General features: G+C 36.8%; 2 protein-coding genes across 3 annotated transcripts in view; one reads left to right on the plus strand and one right to left on the minus strand.

Annotated features, from left to right (window-relative positions):
* The first annotated feature begins 1182 nt into the window (after positions 1–1182).
* Positions 1183–23198, plus strand: part of LOC134796340 (myosuppressin-like) — a 47198-nt gene continuing 25182 nt past the window's right edge. The window contains exon 1 of the mRNA XM_063768497.1: positions 1183–1221. Coding sequence (XP_063624567.1) covers positions 1211–1221 — 11 coding nt within the window. The 5' untranslated portion in view covers positions 1183–1210. The remainder of the gene's footprint in view (positions 1222–23198) is intronic.
* On the minus strand, positions 17329–21886 carry LOC134790846 (uncharacterized). Of its 2 annotated transcripts, XM_063761828.1 has the most exons (3): positions 21722–21886; positions 20461–21409; positions 17329–18652 (listed from the first exon to the last, which is right to left on the minus strand). In XM_063761828.1, the coding sequence occupies exons 1-2, from the start codon at positions 21867–21869 to the stop codon at positions 20463–20465; spliced, it is 1095 nt and encodes a 364-aa protein (XP_063617898.1). In that variant the 5' UTR covers positions 21870–21886; the 3' UTR covers positions 17329–18652; positions 20461–20462. The 2 variants fall into 2 exon arrangements, with proteins under 2 accessions (XP_063617898.1, XP_063617890.1); XM_063761820.1 differs by having other exon boundaries at positions 17329–21409.

Raw genomic sequence — 23198 nt, forward strand, 5'->3', positions numbered from 1 at the left:
TTACTGGTAGATATGTTTCTATAATTAGCTTACACGATACGCGTATAAAGGATATCGCACACATATCACATCGGCACTGCCCGGCTTAATTCCCGTGTTGTCACCAAATAGTCAATCAAAGCGCGTGTCGGTCTGGCCATTAAAGTTGAGGTGAATGTACAAATAATAATTCTCTAACTGTACACACAGGTAACAAAAGGTAATACGGGTAATTTCGGAAATTGGGCAATTCCGGAAATTATTTAAAAATCACTCACTGTTGTAGTAAGAGTCCCTTTTCGGAATTAACCCCTACTATTTTTAGTTTTTTTCCTTTCGGAACTACGCGAATACACCTACACATTTAAAAGAGACAACACCTAATTCATTAAAAAATAACCTAATTTAATAAATAGAAACGTTTAGAATAGTATAGTGAGGTAGTAGTATTTTACTCAACGAAATACGATTAAATAAGTAACTGTTATTTATGATTTTAGTGGCCGATTTTTCAGTTAACCCAATACATACGCACTTTTAACAGGGAGTTTCCAAGGCAACAAAAGCAATGGCGGCAAAGGCGAAGACGAGTTGATAGGTGATTGTTAACTTTTAAGTGGATGAAGTTTCAAAATCTACCTAAACAGAAATATTTGAAATTTGTCAATATCTTCTTATATTCGATGCCATCTTCTTTTAAAGAAGTTTACTTAATTATATTATCAACAAATATTATCATTTAATATATTTTTAATACATATGAGTGGTAAAAGAAAAGTTGTGAAGTACCAAAATGACTTCTAGACGAAGAGTTTTGATGTATAATATATGTATATTATACGTAGCCGGACCACAAAGTTCCTTTCAAACTCGAAGATTTAATGTATTCATCAGTTAGTAATGACATAGATTCACAAAAAAAAAAATCATAAACAAATCTATCCCGTTTAATATTGGTCAAAATTTTACTAATAAGTAGTAATCATATATTTTTTCAAAACGAGATTGAAAATTAAAAATAGCATTATTACACAATTATAATCGCCTTTAAATGAATCAATATGAATTGAAATTATTTAATACTAACTATGTTAGGATTGTCATTGTGCATAATGTCCTATATAATATTGTGTTATGTTAGTGGTCGGTTGGTACGGGTATATAAGAGGGGAAGCGTGCGGCTCTGCGCGTCACTCTCGTAGCAACTTTCGTAGCCCGTAGCACCGTAGCAATGGCAATGGGGTAAGTCCACATTTCTTAATTTCTAAATGATTTTTAAAACGTGTTATTTCATCATTTAAAACTGTTTTATTCATATTTAGTGACAAACAATTATAGTTTAAAATTTACATTTAGAAAATAAAAGCAGCGCAGACAATGCGTTAATGCATAGAAAAATATTACTTCAAACAAACTTTCATATTCATTTACATTATAGTTTTTTAACAAGTTTCTAGAAAGTTATAAAAGTTATGCCGTGAAGTTTGCAGACTGCGTTGCATTAAAGAAATATTTAATTAAAATATCTTTGGCTCTTCAATTCTGTTTAACATGAATAAATTAATGTTCTATTCATTTTATGCACGGACTACCATTGAGATGGATGCAACATCAACATTCAACATCCCGTAGCAGCCTATTACAAGCTATTGTTTTTTTTCATCTCGGAACATTATACATATTTCACAATTAACATAAATTTACTACTCTTTATGTTAAACATGATTATATTCTAGTTATTTTTCGAAATCTCTAAATTATTTAAACAGTAAATCAATGTATATATTTATTTAAATTTATTCCATTTGAAATTAAAAAAAATATATATTCTCTTGCAATTAACCATGCTAAGTATTTTAAAACTATTGTTACGCATCGTACGAGGACGATAAACCTATTAGAAAAAGCAATAGAACTCTGTACTGTATTTTTTATCGTGATTCTGCTTAGTACAGCCAAGTGTAAAAATATGGGTGCACAAATCATACTCAAAAATATGTACCATACCTCTTATATCAACAAATTAAGAACGATGGGACATATTTTTCAGTAAGTGTCTACACCCATGTGACTGTACCTATTTACTGTGGTACCTAATACAATATGGATAAGTGAGTATTTGAATAAGATTCTCAAAATGTAAAATATTTTTTTACGGCTTATGTATATTAATCTGAATTAAGACCACCACGTGTCCCACAAACTGGGCAGGGCGATAAAATAAGGAATTAGGCGTATTAGGAACACCCGTATTTTTTACATTCTGTAAATCTCGCCTTTTGGTAATTGGACTGCAAAACTGGCACATCGACATTCACTTTTAAACAAAATATAATTATTGTATCCAGTATCACAAGTGAGCTAAGCCTAGAAGTTCTAATCTATTTATAACAAAATGCATACTTAACTTAAGTTTTCAAGCCATAAATAGTTTAATTTGCGTAGTGTGTCTGAAACTGGTAGTGTAACTTTAATACATGTGGGAAATAGACACGTACTATCTAATTTAACTAAGTGAAGTAAAAAACCAAAAATAAGCAGCACCAATAGCAATATACAGGGTGATTCATGAGACGTGGGCAGGACTAATCCTGCACACTCCGTAACTGATAATTGATCGATCACCGTCGTATTTAGGTGAAACAACCACACTTTTTCCTATTTTTTAACTTTTTGGTGAGGGCAAATTTAATCCTCTACAATCATGGTCACCCTACAAGACCTAATTAATGAGTATAAAACCTCTTCAACTTTTTGATTACGAAGAAAATAAACTGTCAAACTTGAGTGAGATACGAGTTTTCAAAAGTAACCAGACCGCGATGACAGTGATGACATTCAATTTGACACAGAATAGCGGTAGTTTAGTATTCTAATTTTAGGGTGACCACGCATGTCGTAAATAAATTAATAACTTTTGTTTTCAACACGACTAGAAAATTAACGTTAACCTCACTAATACTGATACGAAAGTGTTGCTTATAATTTACGAAATGCGCAGTATTAGTCCTGCTCACGTCTCCTGAATCACCCTGTATAGTATGTGTCACCAAAGTATATTATATTTTATCTTAACATCCTTGATAATTGAGGCGAGAACGATTTGAGGAAAATTGTGCCGGAAGAAGCTTTGAGGCAAAAATCCGCGATTCATAAATATCATGAAATTTGTGGCTTCCCCATAATCAGTGTTTATGGTGGCTGAATCCAGGGCAGTATTCGATACGCGTAGTTTGCGGCTGTTACATTGCGAAATGTTATAACATCTCTTTACAATGTCATAGAATAACTTTTTTTAAGACTTTTATTTAATATTCGGGTATCAAATATCTTAATTTTAAATAAATTACACTACAATATTTAATGAGGATAAAATCAATCTATCTAGACACGTGTAATGCAAATACCGTGTTATATTGATTATGTACGTTCATACAACATATAAATTACAATAAGATAGTTTTGTATTTGTCCGTACAGTTACTGTAATACCTCTGTATACAGGATGGAACATTTCTAGAGACTGTGCTGAAAGGATAGTGTTATCTAAGTGATCTACAATCGAGTTATTATAATAGTAAAGCTGGATTTAAAAGTAAAATAAAATCATTAAAATGATATATTATGATATGAAATGATATATAACAGTGACAACCCTACCAAGTTATTTACATTTTAAATTGACACATGTCATGTCATTCAATAGGATCTACCTGCTAGGGTTGAAACATACAGACTCTTGCACTAATGTTTAACAAACTGTATCTCAGAAACGGTTAGAAATATTGACGTGATTAATAAGTGAAAAATAAAGTACGTAGCCTGAAAAATTTCCAGTTTGCGTAAAAGTCCTTCGTTCTGTTCCACCCGATATATTATCTACTATGTAAATAAATGCTAAAAGAATAATTTAGGTAAAAAAATTACAATGAAAGAAATATGTTTTTAATTACACTATGATGCGTTCAAACACCGCAAGTTACGGCCAGCATTGAAAAACTGTTTTGTTAGAAAAAAAATCTTATTTGTGAAAATGTTATTACTTATTGCGTAATAATAACATCAAATTCGATATTGACATCCAAATTTAGAACATCTCTGAAAAGCAACGGAATTTTGATTTGACCTCAATTCTAATATCAGTCGAGATTATGTTTTATTCGAATTGAAATCTCAATTGCAATTATTTGCTATTAGTTAATAAGTTTTCTTGCTTAATGATTGAAGCTAGTGCACCTGTTTCAATTTCATTTTGAAATACGCTGTTAAGACAATATGCGGATAAAATACTACAAAGGAAATAGTATTTGATGACTTTGGTAAGATAATATTGGATTAAACTTTCGAGTTGCTTATGTCCAAGATTAAAGCATTCTCTATCCTCTTCTTTATAATACAAATAAGATTATAACGTTATGGTTTAAAACTGAATTCAATCGTTTTTTATCTCCGTAATAATTTTCTACCTTTTTAAGTACCTATCTATATACTATATGTAGATAGCTTATATACTTTCTAAAAAAAAATACCCACTTAGTGCGTTCAAGTTCCCTGAAAAACTCTGTATACACGGTGTTTATTTTAAAGTCTGTAGAAAAAGTTAGATCACCTTAATTTATTGCAAATAAATAATAAATTATACTGCGGTCAAGCGTTTATTTTTGATACGTCCACTGTATTCTGCCCATATGAATTATTTTTCGTACCTATGTTGTATTAAAAATTCACGACATGTATTTTTCGTAATAATAAAATTCAGCACCCAAAAATTTTAAAATTAATTACACTCTGTTAGTCAAGGTAATTTGATTTTTTTTATATCTTCTCATGGCACTGAAACTCACGCTTCGATTTCATTAGGGTTATATTTAATTTAAAATACACGCTTTATTCTGTACGTAAGCTGAAACGAGACAGACAATTCAGTACTTATCAATTAACTCGCGTTAGCTGAATTAGCTCATTTCAGATTAGGGTTTCATCATTAGATTCAGTTTTATCACGATTTACTGACATATGTATCTGCCCCACAACACATAGCATAAGTAGGTGACATTGGAAAACCAGTTTAAAGTTAAAACTTGTTGAACGAGAACATAACAAAATGGAATGAGTTTCCAAATGTCACTTACGGTTGTGCGTGGTGAAGCAGAAGTATGAATTTGAGCAAAATATTACTAGTGGCTCTGTGAGCTGTAGACCTCGCGAGCTGAGCTTAAAACTGAGTAAATGTATGGCTTCGTTGTTTAGAAGAATTTAGAGAATCTAATTTGACAATTAAAACCTTAACTATCGAACCTGCTTACAAAATTCGGGAATTGGTTTAGAAATGCGACCAGTAGAGTAGAACAGATGGACATACGAAACAATTTTTGGCTAACAGGCCAATTCAAACGTACACTGATATCAGAATGACGTCTAACTGATGTCATTTAGTTATCGTGCATTTCGCTGGTTCTTGTCCGTACATGTATTGGCGCAAGCGAGACGCACGATGACTACTAAATAACATGATAAAAATATCATTCCGATGTCAGTGTACGGTCGGTGCCCCAACTTAAGTATCCACGTCGCCATACTAATTGTATAGAAAAGTGGATAGAGTTAGACCAAGAACAGTCTGCAGAGCACACGCAGTGCCAATGTTATTTGTGCCAGTGTCAAAATCTCTGCAGACTTTTCTTGGTCTAACTCTACTTATGTTAGGGAACCAACATTACCTTTTAATTAGCCTGTAAACTGCAACTGAGAAGCTTCGTGCGCGTTTGGTTTGCCAGTCTTTTCAGTCTTTGTTCCTCCTCGAGTCGCAATAGAAGGAGTTTCATGCTTTTAATTTTAGTCGAGTAAGAATTTAAATATCTAACTAATCTAAATTCTAAAGAGAATAGATTGTATAGGGGACGTGCATGAACTATAGGGGGCAGCACAGGAGCCGTCAGATCTTTGGCGCGAAGCGTAGATGTGTAGTTTATGATTCCGATGTAGCCCACAAGATGGCAGAACCTACTATGCACAAGAAAACGTACCTACGAGAACGGTTGATGGTAGCACTTGCTTTGGCAATGTACATGTGCACATATGTTTCCGATTCAGGCCACAAGATGGCAGGCCCTCCAACGCGCACGGTCCCTATAGGGGGCGTGCGTGAACTATAGGGGGCGGCATAGGAGCCGTCAGATTTTTGGCGTGAGGCGTAAATGTGACGTTTATGCTTCCGATGTAGCCCACAAGATGACAGAACCTATACTATGCATAAGGAAACGTACCTACAAGAACGGTAGATGGTAGAACTTGCTTTGGCAATGTACATGTTTCCGATTCAGACCACAAGATGGCAGACCCTCCAACGCGCACGGTCCCTATAGTAGAGGGTTATTGTCGTACTAAATTTTCTAGTCACTGTAAATCAGTGCTGTAAATTTACTGCCATCTTTCGATACAGGATTAAAATGAAAATGAATAAAAAATATCAATAAATGTATATATGTATGGATGAATGATTTTTTTTTATTTTTAGAACGCCATATGATTTTGACCCATGTTCTTTTACTGATATGAGTAAAAATTGTTAAATATAAAATGGTGTCGCCATCTAGACGAGCATAGAGGCCAAAGGTATGGCGCCGTATATTCAAGAATCAAATTTTCTTTAAAGCGCTAAAAGCCATCATCTCTTGCAAAAATTAAACAAATACGCTTAGCCCGCGCTTTTCAAAATAAAATAATAAAATAAAAAACAACAATTGATACGAAATTTAAGTATAAAAAAATACAAAAAGTTGTGTAGCAGCATACAATTACTGGGGATGGAACCATGGACCTCCCGATGCAAACAAAAAAAGCGAACGTTTGCAAAATGCGCCATGATAGTTCTTACTAAAGCTGACGAAATTTAGCTACTCATTCTCAAGTAAAAACGAAATATCTAAATACCGCCAAAACCAGCGATACAAATTTTCTGAATTTTTGGACATTTAATCTATAAACATATATCAAAAAGAAAAAACTCTTATGATATCGATACGATTATTTGTTTAAGCGCTAGGTATCACGACTCCGCCATTTTTAAAAATTTCCAAAAACCGGATTGACAAAATTTTTTTATTTAGTCATAGAATCTGGTCACAAAATTTCATGACAATCGGTTAAGAATTGCGACCTGTAGAGGAGAACATCCGGAAATACAAAACTAAATATCTAAATACCGCCTAACCCAGCGATAATTTTTTTCTGCATTTTTTGCTATTAACTCTGTAAACATGTCTCAAAAAGAAAAAACTCTTATGATATCGATACGACTATTTGTTTAGGCGACAGGTATCACGACTCCGCCATTTTAAAAAAATTCCAAAAACCAGATTGACAAAAATAAATTATTTAGTCATAGAATCTGGTCACAAAATTTCATGAGAATCGGTTAAGAATTGCGACCTGTAGAGGAGAACATCCGGAAATACAAAACTAAATATCTAAATACCGCCTAAACCAGCGATAATTTTTTTCTGCATTTTTTGCTATTAACTCTGTAAACATGTCTCAAAAAGAAAAAACTCTTATGATATCGATATGACTATTTGTTTAGGGGACAAGCATCCCGACTCCGCCATTTTTAAAAAATTCCAAAAACCGGATTGACAAAAAAAAAATATTTAGTCATAGAATCTGGTCACAAAATTTCATGAGAATCAGTTAAGAATTGCGACCTGTAGAGGAGAACATCCGGACATACGAAAGCAAATTGCTCGAGTCAAAACGTAGACCTTCGCTACGCTTCGGTCAATTAAAAGTACAGTCAGCAGAAGCTGCTAAGCGGGCGATATGTTCAAAATTACCTTGACACGCTCTTATTCTCTTAACAATAAAGTCGCGTCAAGATCATTTTGAACACCTAGCCTGCTAAGCAACTTCTGCTGCTGACTGTACATACAGGGCGATTCACAAGAGCTGGCACGAATGGAATAAATGAGTGAATGAAAATATCTATGTGTGTATCACATTAATCAATAAAATGGTAGCTCTGAGAGTATACCAATACAGGTGTCAGCTTTCGTGAATCAACCTGTAATTCGAATACTTTATGAGTTATTACCATTGAAGAGACTGTGCGAGCAATATAATGCTTAAAACATAAGGACAATGAATAAGTAATAGCAGCCTATGTGAATTGCCTCGCGGAGCATGCCGGGACACCTGTTGCTAGTTGGATTATTCATGCCACATTTCGTTGAGCGCTGAGCTCGGGCAACAGGGGCACACGAAATTCTACTGTTGTGATCAAACTACATATTTAAATATAATAATATAACAAAATTGCAAAAAAATGGGGAAAACGCATGGATATAATTAATGGCGTAAGTAGTCAGACGGCCCGATTCGAACTTTAAGATAGGTATTTGACATATTAGGTCTAGATACGATGGATTAGATATGTCAGCGTCAATAGTGCCGTTTCTTCAAACAAAAACATCACTTTTCACACTGACATATCTAATCCATATCGTATCTTGGCGTAATATTCGACGATACATAAATGTTAAAGTTCGAATCGGGCCGATAGCTTACGATCAAAAAGATGCACACTGATCTTTCTTTCCCACTACGCCAAAATTTCCGCTACATTAAACAAATTACTTACTTCGCGCTACGCCGTGGCATTAAGATTTCAGACGGGATAAATATTTTTTATTTATATCAGTATAAATTGCAGTCACTAATTTAATTTCATAGTGTTGGTTTATAAACAAGTAACATCACTGTGTCGTGTTTTAATTACTAAAATCTGGGAGACCGAGCTTTGCTCGGAAAACGTATAAAAAATCAAAAATGCGCGTTTCCCCAGAGATAACACCTAGCTAAATCGATTTTTCGCCGCGGAAAACCCCCGTAGGTATAGCAAATTTCAACGAAATCGTTAGAGTAGTTTCTGAGATCCCCGAAATATATATATATATATATTGCTCGTTTTAAGGTATTAGATAGATAAGATAGGTATTGGTTTCTATGTATATCAGTCACAGTTTTTTGTTAAATACATAAATAAAACATTTATATATACTCAAATAAATAGGGAGACACCCGTGACACAAATAAGTAAATGCCTTTACCGTTATTTGAACCCGGGATCAATGGTTTCATAGGCAGGGTCACTACACGACTACTACTATACTACGAGGGATTTTGCTGAGAAAAAAATGTATCATTTATATTTATTAAAAAGCTCTACGTTGATGATTTCTTGGAATTTTTAAGAGTCCTTTATAGAGATATTCGTTAGTGTGAAAAGATGGGTAGATAGATACAGAATGCTGTTTCACGCAATTTCTTCCTGCGTTTTAGTTTCGGAATTTTTAGGAGCCGTTTTTGCTACAGAATTACAGTCTCCCGACATCTGTCAGCCCTTCGCGTCTTGGCCTCCAGATTGCACTCGTAATTAAGTGTTTTTACAAGCTAGAAGTTTAATTTTATTACTACCCATTTATTTTATTCAGGTAAGTTCACAGCGTATTTATTTGATATAATAAAGAATATAATAATATGGGGCATCCAATCGATGCAATTTTTTTGACAATTAACTTTTTTTATGTTTTTATACCTGATTAGATACGTTGTAAGTTTTCTGAGTTCATTACGCCTAACTACGGAATTATGGAACTCTTTTTTTATATGCCATAGTGTCAAACTCTGCAAAAGAGCGCTTAGTAAATAATAAATTCAATAGATGCCCGCACTAGGTTTATATTCATCATAACTAATTCCAATGTAACTAATCCATTCTGCGTGGCGCCTTACTTGACACATTGGCACATAACACCACAAATAAAGCTTTATTTTAAACGATAATTTTGTGTCTAGCTAATAGGTCTGAAGCTTTAATTTTAATCACATCAATGTCTTTAGAATAAAATCTTAAATAAAAAGGAATTTGTTAACATTTTGGAGTTATATGCGCACTGTATACGTCAGACCTTCTGTATGGCTCCATTCAAAATGGAAATTTCAAAAAAATAAGTTCAAAAACTAAAACCCGACTACTGCAAATCGCGCTCTAAAAAGTATGAAACAAGATAGAATTCTTATCTGAAATTAAAGATATTCAAAGGATCGCCGTGGACGTATGCCACGATTATAAACTTTAAGGTAAAGTGGCATACGACTACGGCTATCCTCTGAATCTCTGTAAATATATAAAAAAATTATAACTCTTATAATTTTCCTGTATGATAATTTCAGATAAAAATTCTATCTTGTTTCATACTTTTTAGAGCGCGATTTGCAGTAGTCGGGTTTTAGTTTTTGAACTTATTTTTTATTTAATTAATTTTGGGGTCAGGATTTCGTTACTTACTAGTAATATTTGAAGTCACTTTATATTACTTTTGCGAGGGCGTCTTCAGTACAGAAATGCACGCATAGCGCCGCATATATCGGGCTACGCCCGACAACCTTTGGCATTAAGGCGCCTTCGGTGCCTGGCTTTGGAACGCGTACAGCGAGGCTCGTACGTCGGGCTACGCCCGACTCTTTTAGTATGAGGGCGCCGAAGGCGCCCGGCTTTGGAAGGCGTACATCGTGCCTCGTACGTCGGGCTACGCCCGACACTTTTAGTATGAGGGCGCCGAAGGCGCCCGGCTTTGGAACGCGTACAGCGAGCCTCGTACGTCGGGCTACGCCCGACTCTTTTAGTATGAGGGTGCCGAAGGCGCCCGGCTTTGGAACGCGTACATCGTGCCTCGTTCGTCGGGCTACGCCCGACTCTTTTAGTATGAGGGCGCCCAAGACGCCCGGCTTTGGACCGCGTGGAGCGCGCCACGTACGTCGGGCTACGCCCGACTCTTTTAGTACGAGGGCGCCGAAGGCGCCCGGCTTTGGAACGCGTACATCGTGCCTCGTACGTCGGGCTACGCTCGTCTCTTTTAGTATGAGGGCGCCGAAGGCGCCCGGCTTTGGAACGCGTAAAGCGAGCCTCGTACGTCGGGCTACGCCCGACTCTTTTAGTGTGAGGGCGCCGGAAGCGCCCGGCTTATGAACGCGTACATCAGGCCTCGTACGTCGGGCTACGCCCGACTCTTTTAGTATGAGGGCGCCGAAGGCGCCCAGCTTTGGAACGCGTACATCGTGCCTCGTACGTCGGGCTACGCCCGACTCTTTTAGTATGAAGGCGCCGAAGGCGCCCGGCTTATAAACGTGTACATCGTGACTCGTTCAAATGATATACAACACGTCATCATTACTTATTTTTATTTTTTTGGTTCGTGACTTTATGACCTCTAGAGGGCGCCGTGTTCATTTTTTTGTGACGTCATATAGCCTATAACCAGCGGACAATTAAGACGATTCGAATGACACGTCGTTTGTCAAATTTCAATGAGTACTTTAGAAGTTATGAGGGAACAGATGAACATACATACATACATACATACATACATACATACATACATACATACATACATACATACATACATACCCACATACATACTGGTCAAAATCATAACCCTCCTTTTGCGTTACCGTAGTCGGGTAAAAATACCTTATGACAACAGAAGCACCTTTTTAAGTGTCGTAGGTAATACATACCCTAAGGGTTGATTTTATAAGAGAGCCACTGCGTAAAATCACTTCTCACGTATTTATAGCCCACTTCCGTGAACGGGCGTTGATAAAATCAGTATTTTACGCTGCCTTTAAATATAGTAATTCAATAAACATCGGTTCCAGGTAGAAAACTACATAAGTGCATATATGTTGTACGTGTAATAAATAACCCGATGCAGTTTTGCAACATTCAGGGAAAACTATATTACCCGCAATGACGGAACGAGCGTAGCTTAAAATTAAACCTTGGAAGTACTGGGCGTTGTTTGAAATAGTCGTATTATTTACTATTGTTACCTAAGTGTTGAAAGGGGTAAAATTTTATACAGATAACCCTTATTTATATTGCATTAAAGTCAGGAGAACCTACATTGAGACTACCGACCTCCTGCCTAGTTCGCTTAGCATAGAGGTGTTAGAAGACTCTCAGGAGATGCTCTAAGCTGTTTGCCCTCTCAAGCTTTCAAGCTTCAAGGCAGGAAACTTGAACACTATGCACTGCTATTTCAATAGCGTCGGACTTAGTCTCCTTTCCTTCCTGGAATGTTTAATACATATTTACATAACAAAAAATTTACCGCAGTGAGTGAGGTATTTATTCCGTTTTGATATTATTGAAATAGCTTAAAAGTGTTCTGATTCCAGCAATAACCGCTATAAAAGTAAAAAAAAATCATAATTTATATAATTGCTAATTTTACAAAAAGTCAGTAGAGTCTGTTTGGAAAGAGAAGAGTCGTGAAATGTATTGGGTAAATTCCACGACTCTTCTCTTTCCGTACAAACTCTATAAATTGCTTTTTTAAGCATGATGAGTTACGTATACACCGCCTTTGAATTATTCCCGAAAAATAATTCTTCTTTTATAAGAAGGTGTAAGTGTTGCAAATAAACGCTCTTTTGTTATAACATTTTTGTTTTTGTTTTAAGGGATCCGTATCCGGTGATAAACGAAACGGTACTTACGGGGAAACATAAAATGCTCAACTTTAACATAAACTATAAAAGGTAGTTATTGCATGCATACTACTTTTTTTTTGGAATTTTATTTAACTACACAGAATAAAAACCGGTCAAACATTGCATGGTAATATTTATTTAACTAGGCATGGCAAAATTTATTTCAAACTGATCCATCAAACAGAAAACGTCTTACATATATCCTCATAACGAGTTTGTTAGCGGATTAGCCTGTGTGTACAGGCCTTTATTGGCAGCTTTATGAAGGGGCTATTGTGCCCACCTGCTTAGATCTATATAACTTAACGCTTTGATGTAAACTACGTTGGAGGAAAAGGTTTTTATTAGCAGACATGTATCCAAACATATTTAAAATATAAGCGAAGTTATATAGCTATTAAGCTGATAATATTTAAGTGCTAAGATCTATCTTAGGAACATCGTGAACACTTAAATAACCGTAGGTTTGTTCCATCGTCTACTACTATCCACCATGTCACTATCAGGAAATTACTTTTAAGTGGTGATTTAGAAATGAGAAATAATATAATAAATTTAGATTAGATAAATAACGTTCCACAACCCATTTTCCTCGCAATGTTAAGATGAAAAATCTTATGTTTCACTCAGTAGATGGCAGAGTTGTGCCTTAAAATTAAAACGCTTAGGTAGTTCAATTTTAGTTAGAGTGTTAAACCAAAACTTTGCTACCTAGTTAAACAAATATCTATTTCTCGGCAGGTTCACCTCCCGCTATCTGGACTCAGTAACGACCAGCTTTTATTCATAAATAAAATAAATATAAATAGGTAACACTAAATCAATATAAATAGGACATTTACATGACCTAGGTCAGGTGGACAAAATTAGCTTTCCAAAACTAATAAAAATGTACAAAAAATTAAATTATGGGACATAAAGTTAAAAAAAAGCAATTTGTCTAACATTTGATACCTTAACATTTTCCCTAAATTAGGGGAAATTACCCCATTATCACCTGCTGGCAACAATTTACTTGTCAAAGGCATCTAAATTCGCATGGCTTTGAATAGCAAATTGCTCGTTACGGCAGTTTAGGAGTCTGCGAGGGCAACACCATCAACACACCTATACTGTTTCGTGTGCGTTTAATGTTAGGCTAAAAATATTAAAATTTGAAATAATTAATTTTGAACATGTAATTATATGTACGAATCACCTCTTTGTATGCAATCTCCATAACACATCAATCAATTTTATATTCCTCCCGGTCACCTAGTGTGTCAAATTCGTTTTTAAAAAAGGTTACTTCTGTGGAAAATATAATAAGAATTAACGACTCCTACCTACATAATGTATAAATATCCCGTTTTTCTTATTTGAGTCTCAAGTGCTGAAAAAATGTATCCCGCCTGTATAGGTGTGTTTTTTTAATGATATAAGAGGCAAACGAGCAGACGAATCGCCTGATGGTAAGCGATTACCGTCTCCCATGGACACCTGCAACACCAGAGGGGTTTTAAGTGCGTTGCCGGCATTTAAGATGGGAGTAACTACGCTCTTTTCTTGGGGGTTTGAAGGTTGTATCGGTCCGGAATTACCGCAGGCAACAGTTCATTCCACAGTTTAGCTGTGCGAGGCAGGAAGTCAAAGATCAAAAATTTGCTCTTAACTGCTCGATTCGAACTTTAATACACGTCAATTAATAGAACTAGAAACGATATGGATTAGATGTGTCAGTGTCAAAGGTGACGTTTTTGTTTGAAGAAACGTCACATTTGACACTAGGGTTGCCAACCGTACTATATTATATAGTATTGTACTATATTTTGGCTCTCTGTACTATATACTTTTGGAAAAATATATACATACATAAATCACTGGCTCAGTGACCCAAAGAGGATCTTGATGGCCTCTGACACAAGAGAGCGCCACTCTGCCCTATTCTGCGCCACTTCACGCCAGTTGGGTATTCCGAGGGCGGACAGGTCTTTTTGGGCTTCGTCACTCCAGCGGTATCTGGGACGCCCTGACGGACGTTTTCCGCCCGGGTGCCCCACATACGCTCTTCTCACAGCACGATCCTCCCCCATCCTCTCCAGGTGACCGAGCCAGCGGAGTCGTGTGGCTTTGATCTCGCCAATTATATTGGGCATCGCAACAAGCTCCTCTAGCTCCCTATTTTTCCTTCGCCTCCAAGTCCCATCTTCCTCTCTGATAGGCCCCAGAATCTTCCGCCAGATTTTCCTCTCCGCCACTAAGAGCTTGCTCTCTTCTTTCTGAGTCAGCGTCCAAGCTTCACACCCATACATCAAAATTGGTCTAATTACAGTCTTGTAGACTCGAATCTTGGTCGGTCTACTGATCAGCTTGGACACTAAGACTCGATGGAGCGCTGCCGAGCATCTTAGGGCGTTTTGGATTCGGATATCTATCTCTTCCTCCCTTCGGTTGGTATCAGTTACTGTGCAACCAAGGTACCTAAAAAGATCCACACCTTTGTAGGTGGTTGCTCCGACTACTAGGTCTTCTCTTTTCACTCTGGTGTTCTTGTACCTTTAAAATACTATATTTCCGATTAATCGTATATTACACTCATGTTTAGTATTTTATCTAAAAGTACTATATATTTTTTGAAATGTACTATATTTTTGATGCCTTATTCTGGAAAATACTATAATCCAGCAAGAAAAAGTTGGCAACCCTATTTGACACTGACATATCTAATCCATATCGTTTCTAGTTCTATTAATTGACGTTATGTATCTTAAAGTTCTAATCGGTTTGTCTCCTTACTTTGCGATGTCTACACGAAAGACGTGTTAGGCATACAATAAAATCTGTATGACCCACTTAAGTACCTATAGTTACATGGGTATAAGTAAACTTCACCAAAGGTAGTGTACGGCTAACATAGTTGTGAACCTTGCCTTCAGTAAAAGTTTGCTGATGCGAGTGCCTTAGGATACCTACTTATTAGGTACATTTCGAGATTCCTACTGAAGTCGGAACGACGCTGAATTAAATATCGAATACTTAAACTTTTCCATACGCACATCGTCAGTCATAATGACTACTATTATTCTCTCTATTTATTTTTCTTCTTAAGTTAGGTTGTTTATAACATGATTATAAAAGTAAAATACAAAAGCACATAAAAAACAATAAAAATACCGCCTTCTGCATCTGCCCCTTGATCCAACCACCCAGCGAGAGTCTCTCTAGGTGTTGGTCGAGACTCTTCGCTATGAGACCGTTCGCTGACACGACTATAGGAACAATGATCGTCGAGTCAACATCCCACATGGTGGTTATCTCTTGAGGCATTATTATTATTATTATTTGTATGTCTTTCCATATCTCGGGACCATGGGGTCCCGGACCTTTGGGAGGCATGCGTGGGGCCGAAGCCAACAGCACAGAGGCCCTTTAAGACAAGTTTGATGTTATGTAATACACCAGCTAGAACCCATTCACGGGTACAAATAGATACCCGTAAATCGGTCCCAGCTGGCATAGGAGCTATTGTAAATGAGTCAAACAGATCACTGTGTTATGTCTTTCCTGTAGACATACACGAGAGTTAAGGGCTATAAAGGTTAATTTTCTTATTTAACCCTTATCCACGTGAAAAGGTCCTCCTTTTATTTAAAGAACTATGATAAAATCATTACTTACATGCCCACAAGCTGTTAACTATTGCCCACAGGAGAGAAAACTAGTGTGTTCGCGCGAACAGTGCATTTTTCTCTCCTGTGGGCAATCCCCGGGCAATCTCCTCTATAGCCCTTAACTCTTGTGTATGTCTACAGGAAAGATATAACACAGTGATCTGTTTGACCCAAATGCAGTGGAGAAGAGTGCCGGTTATGGTGTTGAAGTTTAATAAAGTTTCTACACGTTATCGAGGCAGGCGGTGACTTGCCGCTAACTAGATGGGCCCCTGAAACTGTCGTCGTAAAGACGACGGAGCAACACCGGTGTAAGCGTCTCAGGGGTGTCGAGAGGTGTGCGCCGCTTTCTACCCAGTGGCTGTTAACAGCCACTGTGCCAACTCGCGTCTTATGCATCTTTCACTTCCACCCCTGGAGCATATAGCTCTTACGACTCCCCTCTGGACGGCCAATGAAGGCAAGCCAGAGCTGAGAGTCCTGCGGGTCCCCTTGGGGTCCACTCCGACCGACGAAGACACGCCGGAGACGGAGACCCTGACCGACTCTCTGGAGCACTCGGGTCCGTGGGGTCGTCACTCCCCAACAGCTTATTATTATCAGAAATACATTTACAAATGAGTAAGTAGCAGGTACCTAAGTGTCGATGAATTTGTGCGAGTAAGTATAATAAAATAATATTATGCGTGCTCGCATATTATACATATATGTTTAAGCAACGGTTGTGATTGTTCACATAATGCATACGCAATTCGATCATGAGACCATTTATATAAAAAATTATATAAGACACTGCTTTATCGAAAACGTAACTTACTTATAGTTAGACAATATCAATTCAAGGATAGTGTATTTTTGCTCGATCAAACGAGCCCGCCGAAGGCGGGCGAAGTTCGATCGAAATTATACGAAGCGTCTCGTTCGAAGATGATAGATAACATGTAGTACTGTTAAGTATGCTTAAACTTCACAACGTTTAGAGATTTAAATTTGAAAAATATTCCCGCGCCCGAAGCTATCACGTCGCGCGCGCCCGTGCCGGACGCCATATATTTTAGAGTAACTATGCGATATCACAGTTTCGTGTAAGATGATTACAGGGATGGGTTTCACTTTTTACGGTATTCATTTGAAATATCACTTCTTTTTTATGGGTGGGAAGTGATCATCTTCGAACGAGACGCTTCGTATAATTTCGATCGAACTTCGCCCGCCTTCGGCGGGCTCGTTTGATCGAGCAATTATACTACGCGTCTCGTTCTCGATGATAGATAACATGTAGATTTTTAGAGTCTGTGATAGAGCTATGTTTAAAAATATTTGTACTCTTTAAGTATAACATTTAAATTAAATGATACAAATATTTTATAACTTCGGCACAGTCTTTATTAATTATTCATAATCAACAAGAAAATAACAATTACAATATTTATGACATGCATATAATTAGCACAGCCTTATTTATCTTTAGTTAGAATACTAATAGCGAACTTATTATTTGTTTCTATAATAGGTTTGTTATAGAAACGTGCGAATGTTGTTGACCCCTCTGTCCAACCCGCAGTTCTTCTAATTGTATCAATGTCTATACCTCTCCTATAAGCAGTAGACACAGAGGCATGTTTTGCACTATATGCACTAAATTTTTCAGTATCAATGCCAGCCTTACCGAGTAAGGATTTGATCCAATGACCAATTGTCTGAGGACTGATTGGATTGTGAGGTTTCACCGATGACAGAAATAGTTTTTTTATTTCCTCCTCTAATTGTTTCTGTTATTTTTAAATAATGAAGGATTATGGTGGCTACACAAACTTTTGGTCGTTCTCTGAAGAAAGGAATCATGAGTAGGGGTTGATTTTTTCCAAGTTTTGATGTCTTTATCCTATCAGGAATTTTTATTTGGAGCCCTGATGAACTTATATTTATCTCATCTATATTAATCAAGGCTATAGTTTGTAACCTATGGGCTGTAACGAGAACTAATAGTGTAGTCGCAATCTCTGATATTATTTTTAGGTTTAGATTCTCTAAATTACCTTGGCTTTCAATATATTCTAAAACTTGCTCGATATTCCATGTTTCTGAGTATTTAGGTGCAGAAGGACGTCTTCTGAAAATGCCCTTAAAAAATCTGGATATAATGACATCATTGGATATGTCTCTTTTTGCTATGAGAGAAATTGCTGATCTTGTAGAATTTAATGTACCATAACTTGCATTTTCGTTGAATCTCATTGTCAAAAACTCTATAACATTAGCACTGGTGGGATCAAATATGTCATATTTATTACTTGTAGCAAAATGTATCCATTTTTTGAGACATCCTTCATATTGCTTAAGAGTGGATTGTGCTATGAGTCTATAATAAAATCAACCGACATCTCTGGAACTCCTTTTTTCAGGTACGCCTCCCTGATAATTTCCCTACCACTAGAGAAAGTTTGTGTGATAGAGGATGTATTCTGCTCCTGCAAGGAGAAAGGAGTAGGTCAGTTGAAGGTTCCAATATTATAGGAGATTCACACAAAAGTGATGTAAACATCGGGTACCACGCTTGCGTGGGCCAATTTGGTACAACTACTATCCCTGTTGCTTTATCATTAATTATTTTCCTCAATACTGGTAATATTACAGCAAAAGGGGGAAAGGCGTAGAAATGTTCTTTTTCCCATGAAATCGTAAACGCATCTACTACTGATGCTTCTGGATCAGGGTAACGGGAGCAAAATGTTTTGCATTTGGTATTAATTCTGGATGCGAACAGATCAATACTACAAGTACCAAATTTTTTTACAATATGCTTAAAATATTTGCCCGCTAGCTCCCATTCGGTGTCTAAGTTCGTATCGCGGGAAGCAGCGTCTGCGTCGACGTTTTCTTTTGACGCAATGTAAGAAGCTACTATCCATATTTTTCTGCTTTCACACCACTGCCATATTTTACGGGCTAATTCACTCAAGTGGGGAAATTTGACACCTCCGGCCTTATTAATGTAAGAAATAGCTGTAGTATTATCTATTCGCATTAGAATTTCACAGTTACTTAGTTTAGAGGCAAAACACTTTAATCCGAAAAAGGCAGCTAGGAGCTCAAGATAATTTATGTGAAATTTTTTATCATCCTGGTTCCAGAATCCACGGGTAGTTATTGAATTGGATTCTGCGCCCCAGCCTGATCTAGATGCATCTGAGGAAATAATTATTTTGTATTTCTTTGTGCGTATGGGGTTAGAACCAGTCAATACATTTAAGTGCCACCAAGTAAGATCTTCTTTGACATAATCAGTAATTTTCATATAGCCTTCAAAATCATCATTATTTACAGTTAACGCTAGCCATTTAGCTCTCTCTAGTCTCTTACAATATATTTTACTATATTGAACTGCATGTGATGCTGCAACTAAAACTCCTAGCAGTTGCGCGAAAAGGCGGATCTTGTACTGATTTCCTACTTTAAAATTGCTTATGAAATTTATAATTTGATTTTTCTTATCATCTGGTAAATCAACTGAGTATTTTTCTGAGTCTAAAAAGAAACCGAGGTATTTGCATCTTTTACTTGGATTTGTATGGCTTTTCTTATAATTTATAATAAATCCTAGTTTTTCTAGAAATGTAATAATACTTTTTATATTATTTTTACAGGATTCATATGTATCACTAATGCACAGTAAATCATCTAAGTAAACTAAGGATAACCAGCCATTTAAGCGTATATTATTCATAACGGGTTTCATGATTTTGGTAAAAATATAAGGACTAGTGGATAACCCAAATGGGAGACATGTGAACTGATATAAAATACCATTAAATCTAAACCTTAAATATTTTCTGCTATTTTTACACATTGGGACTAAAAAATAGGCATCTTTTAAGTCTAATGTTGCCATATACATATTAGGGGAAATTAAGTCTCTGGCTGCTCTAAGATCCTCCATTTTAAAATGAGAAGTTTCTATGAACTCATTTAATTTTTGCAAATTAATAATAAATCTATAAGAACCATCTGGTTTTTCAACTAGGAAGTAGGATGACACAAATTGTCCCTCGCAATCTGAACATACTTCAATAGCCCCTTTAGATAGAAGTGTGGAAATTTCTAGTTCTATCTTTTTAAATTCACCCGGAGGCCAGCTGAGAGTTGGCTCTCGGAATTGAAAAGGTTTGTTTTTGAAAGTTATACCATAACCTCTGATACAATTTATAATGAAGTCATCAGTTGTAATGGTTTTCCATATATCCACAAAATGTTGCAGGCGACCTGCAGTATAATTTACCTCTACTTCTTCGATGCTGGACGGTTTTGTTTTTGTGTTGTGGAGCGTCCTGCATTCTGTGAAGACTTCGTCTGGAAGGGCTTCGGTTTGTATCTCACATTGGTGAATTGCCTCCGTGGATAATAGCCCACCTGTCTGGGTCTCGCAGGTGGGCCTCTCCAGTTTACCTGGTAGGGCTGATAGGAGTAATAGGGCTGTTGGTATGGCTTCTTAGCTGGTGGTTTTTCTGGTGCCTTAAGTGAAGCTGAAGCCTTCTTAATATTTTTGGCATCCTTTACTTGCTCATTTAGTTTGATACCATAAAGCCATTCATCAGAATCTGTCGCTTCTAGGGTAGATTTAATGTCCTTATCAAGATTTGGTGTAATGAAAGATTTTCTTGCAACTGAGTGTTGATGAAAAATATCTGACATAATTTTTCCAGTGTCCCAAAGATATTTCATAAGTTGCATGTGGTCCACTCCTTCTTCAGGGTTTTCCATTAACATTGATATAGCTGCCCCGAGTGAAATTAGTCCGGTACCCACACAATTTTGGGTGTCGGCAAAGTGCTGATCTCTCTTTTTAGCAATTTCTGTTAAGTGGCTCACTATCTCCATATTTATTTTGGGTGCTTCGGTGCGAAGAGGTCCTTCTCTAGAATATTTTTTGATAAGACCCTTTCGAGTCTCCTCTGTTAGACCCTTTGCGATCCAATGAGTCCACTGTTTCTGTATAGTCTCATCAATATTTGTGGTTGCATTAGAGCAAGGTAATTCCTCTCCCATCATTTCTAGGAACTCCTGGTTCCAGTCTTGTGGAGCCTCAGTTGATTCTTGAATATTATCCTCGGGTGTAATAATATCAACATCGGAAGAAGTGGAGAGTTGTAAGTTACAATTATTAGCAGATTTGTCAGAGTCTGTATTAGATATCTCTGGTATATTTTCTTTATTAGCCTCCACAACATCTGCAAATGAAAATATATGTATAATACATATATATGACGTATTACGATATTGCACTTGTAGTGACGCAAATTCTTTTAAAAGTGAGTACTTTTTGTACAAAAAGCGAACAAGTTCTTGTTGAACTTCGTCCGATTACAGCAATAATTGCCGTATTTTAAAGAAAATATGCTTGTATTTCGAATGGAAAAAATAATAAACTCATGTTCGTATAGAACTGAACAAGCTCGTGTGGAGCTGTTCAATATATGATGTTCGCATAGAACGTTCATATTTAGTAGCTTTGACATACAAAACACCTTTATATTCCTTACCTGGAGTATTGTTATCCTTTTTTTGGCTTTGGATAAACTCCGTCATACATTTTGTTAGGTTATCAATTTGTTCCTGCATTAACTTGAGTTTTTTACAAGTTTTTCGATCTTCCCGGTCTTTAGATCGCGAACGTGACCTCTTTGGCATTGTTGAAACGTGGTTGAAACACAATCATCATCATCATCATCATCATCATCATTCAGCCTATATACGTCCCACTGCTGGGCACAGGCCTCCTCTCACTCGCAAGAGGGCTTGGGCTATAGTCCCCACGCTGGCCCAATGCGGATTGGGGACTTCACATACACCTTTGAATTTCTTCGCGGATGTATGCAGGTTTCCTCACGATGTTTTCCTTCACCGAAAAGCAAATGGTAAATATCAAATGATATTTCGTACATAAGTTCCGAAAAACTCATTGGTACGAGCCAGGATTTGAACCCGCGACCTCCGGATTGAAAGTCGGATGTCATATCCACTCGGCCACCACCGCTTCACACAATAAACGATAATAATTAATTAATTTAGTTTCTCGAACGTCAGAAGCTTTGCACAACAAAAACAATATGGCGTCCGGCACGGGCGCGCGCGACGTGATAGCTTCGGGCGCGGGAATATTTTTCAAATTTAAATCTCTAAACGTTGTGAAGTTTAAGCATACTTAACAGTACTACATGTTATCTATCATCGAGAACGAGACGCGTAGTATAATTAGCCTCACAGTTTGACAATTCGGTTTGTTACGATTTCCACTACCGCCGACTATCTCTGTACATCAACAAGTCCTCTCTACTTCATCAAAACAAGCAAGTCAATAATTAAACTTTGTTCTAAAATCCTAAACAAATAAGTTAATATCGCTATGTTCAAAGGACGGATTTATGTTATTATATTAGATACAATGACGTCAAAAAGCAAATAACATGAAAGCCCATTTTATTAAACCGCAAAAGCTAGGTTGTGGCTGCCAAAAAATAGGGATCTGATGAATTCCAAAGTAGTTTTCAAACTCTTGTAAATAAAAATGAATAGGTACAATTACAAATAGTTATTCCTTACAAGTCCTAAAAATAGGTTTTACATATTAACGGTTGTTTCTATCTATGCATATGCTCAGGTAGGCGGCTATTTAATTAAAAAAAAAACCGGGCAAGTGCGAGTCGGACTCGCGCACGAAGGGTTCCGTACCATAATGAAAAAAAAAACGGAAAAAAATGCAAATAAAAACGGTCACCCATCCAAGTACTGACCACGCCCGACGTTGCTTAACTTTGGTCAAAAATCACGTTTGTTGTATGGGAGCCCCATTTAAATCTTTATTTTATTCTGTTTTTAGTATTTGTTGTTATAGCGGCAACAGAAATACATCATCTGTGAAAATTTCAACTGTCTAGCTATCACGGTTCGTGAGATACAGCCTGGTGACAGACAGACGGACGGACGGACGGACAGCGAAGTCTTAGTAATAGGGTCCCG

This window comes from Cydia splendana, chromosome 1 (assembly GCF_910591565.1).
Source record: "Cydia splendana chromosome 1, ilCydSple1.2, whole genome shotgun sequence".
Classification (NCBI taxonomy): Eukaryota; Metazoa; Arthropoda; class Insecta; order Lepidoptera; family Tortricidae; genus Cydia; species Cydia splendana.

Bases quoted from the DNA above. Each gene is read 5' to 3' on its own strand.
- LOC134790846 (XM_063761828.1), bottom strand. From the start codon at position 21,869: ATGCCAAAGAGGTCACGTTCGCGATCTAAAGACCGGGAAGATCGAAAA. The intron at 21,410-21,721 runs GTAAGGAATATA...TTTCATTTGCAG, and splicing joins AAAGGATAACAATACTCCAG to ATGTTGTGGAGGCTAATAAA.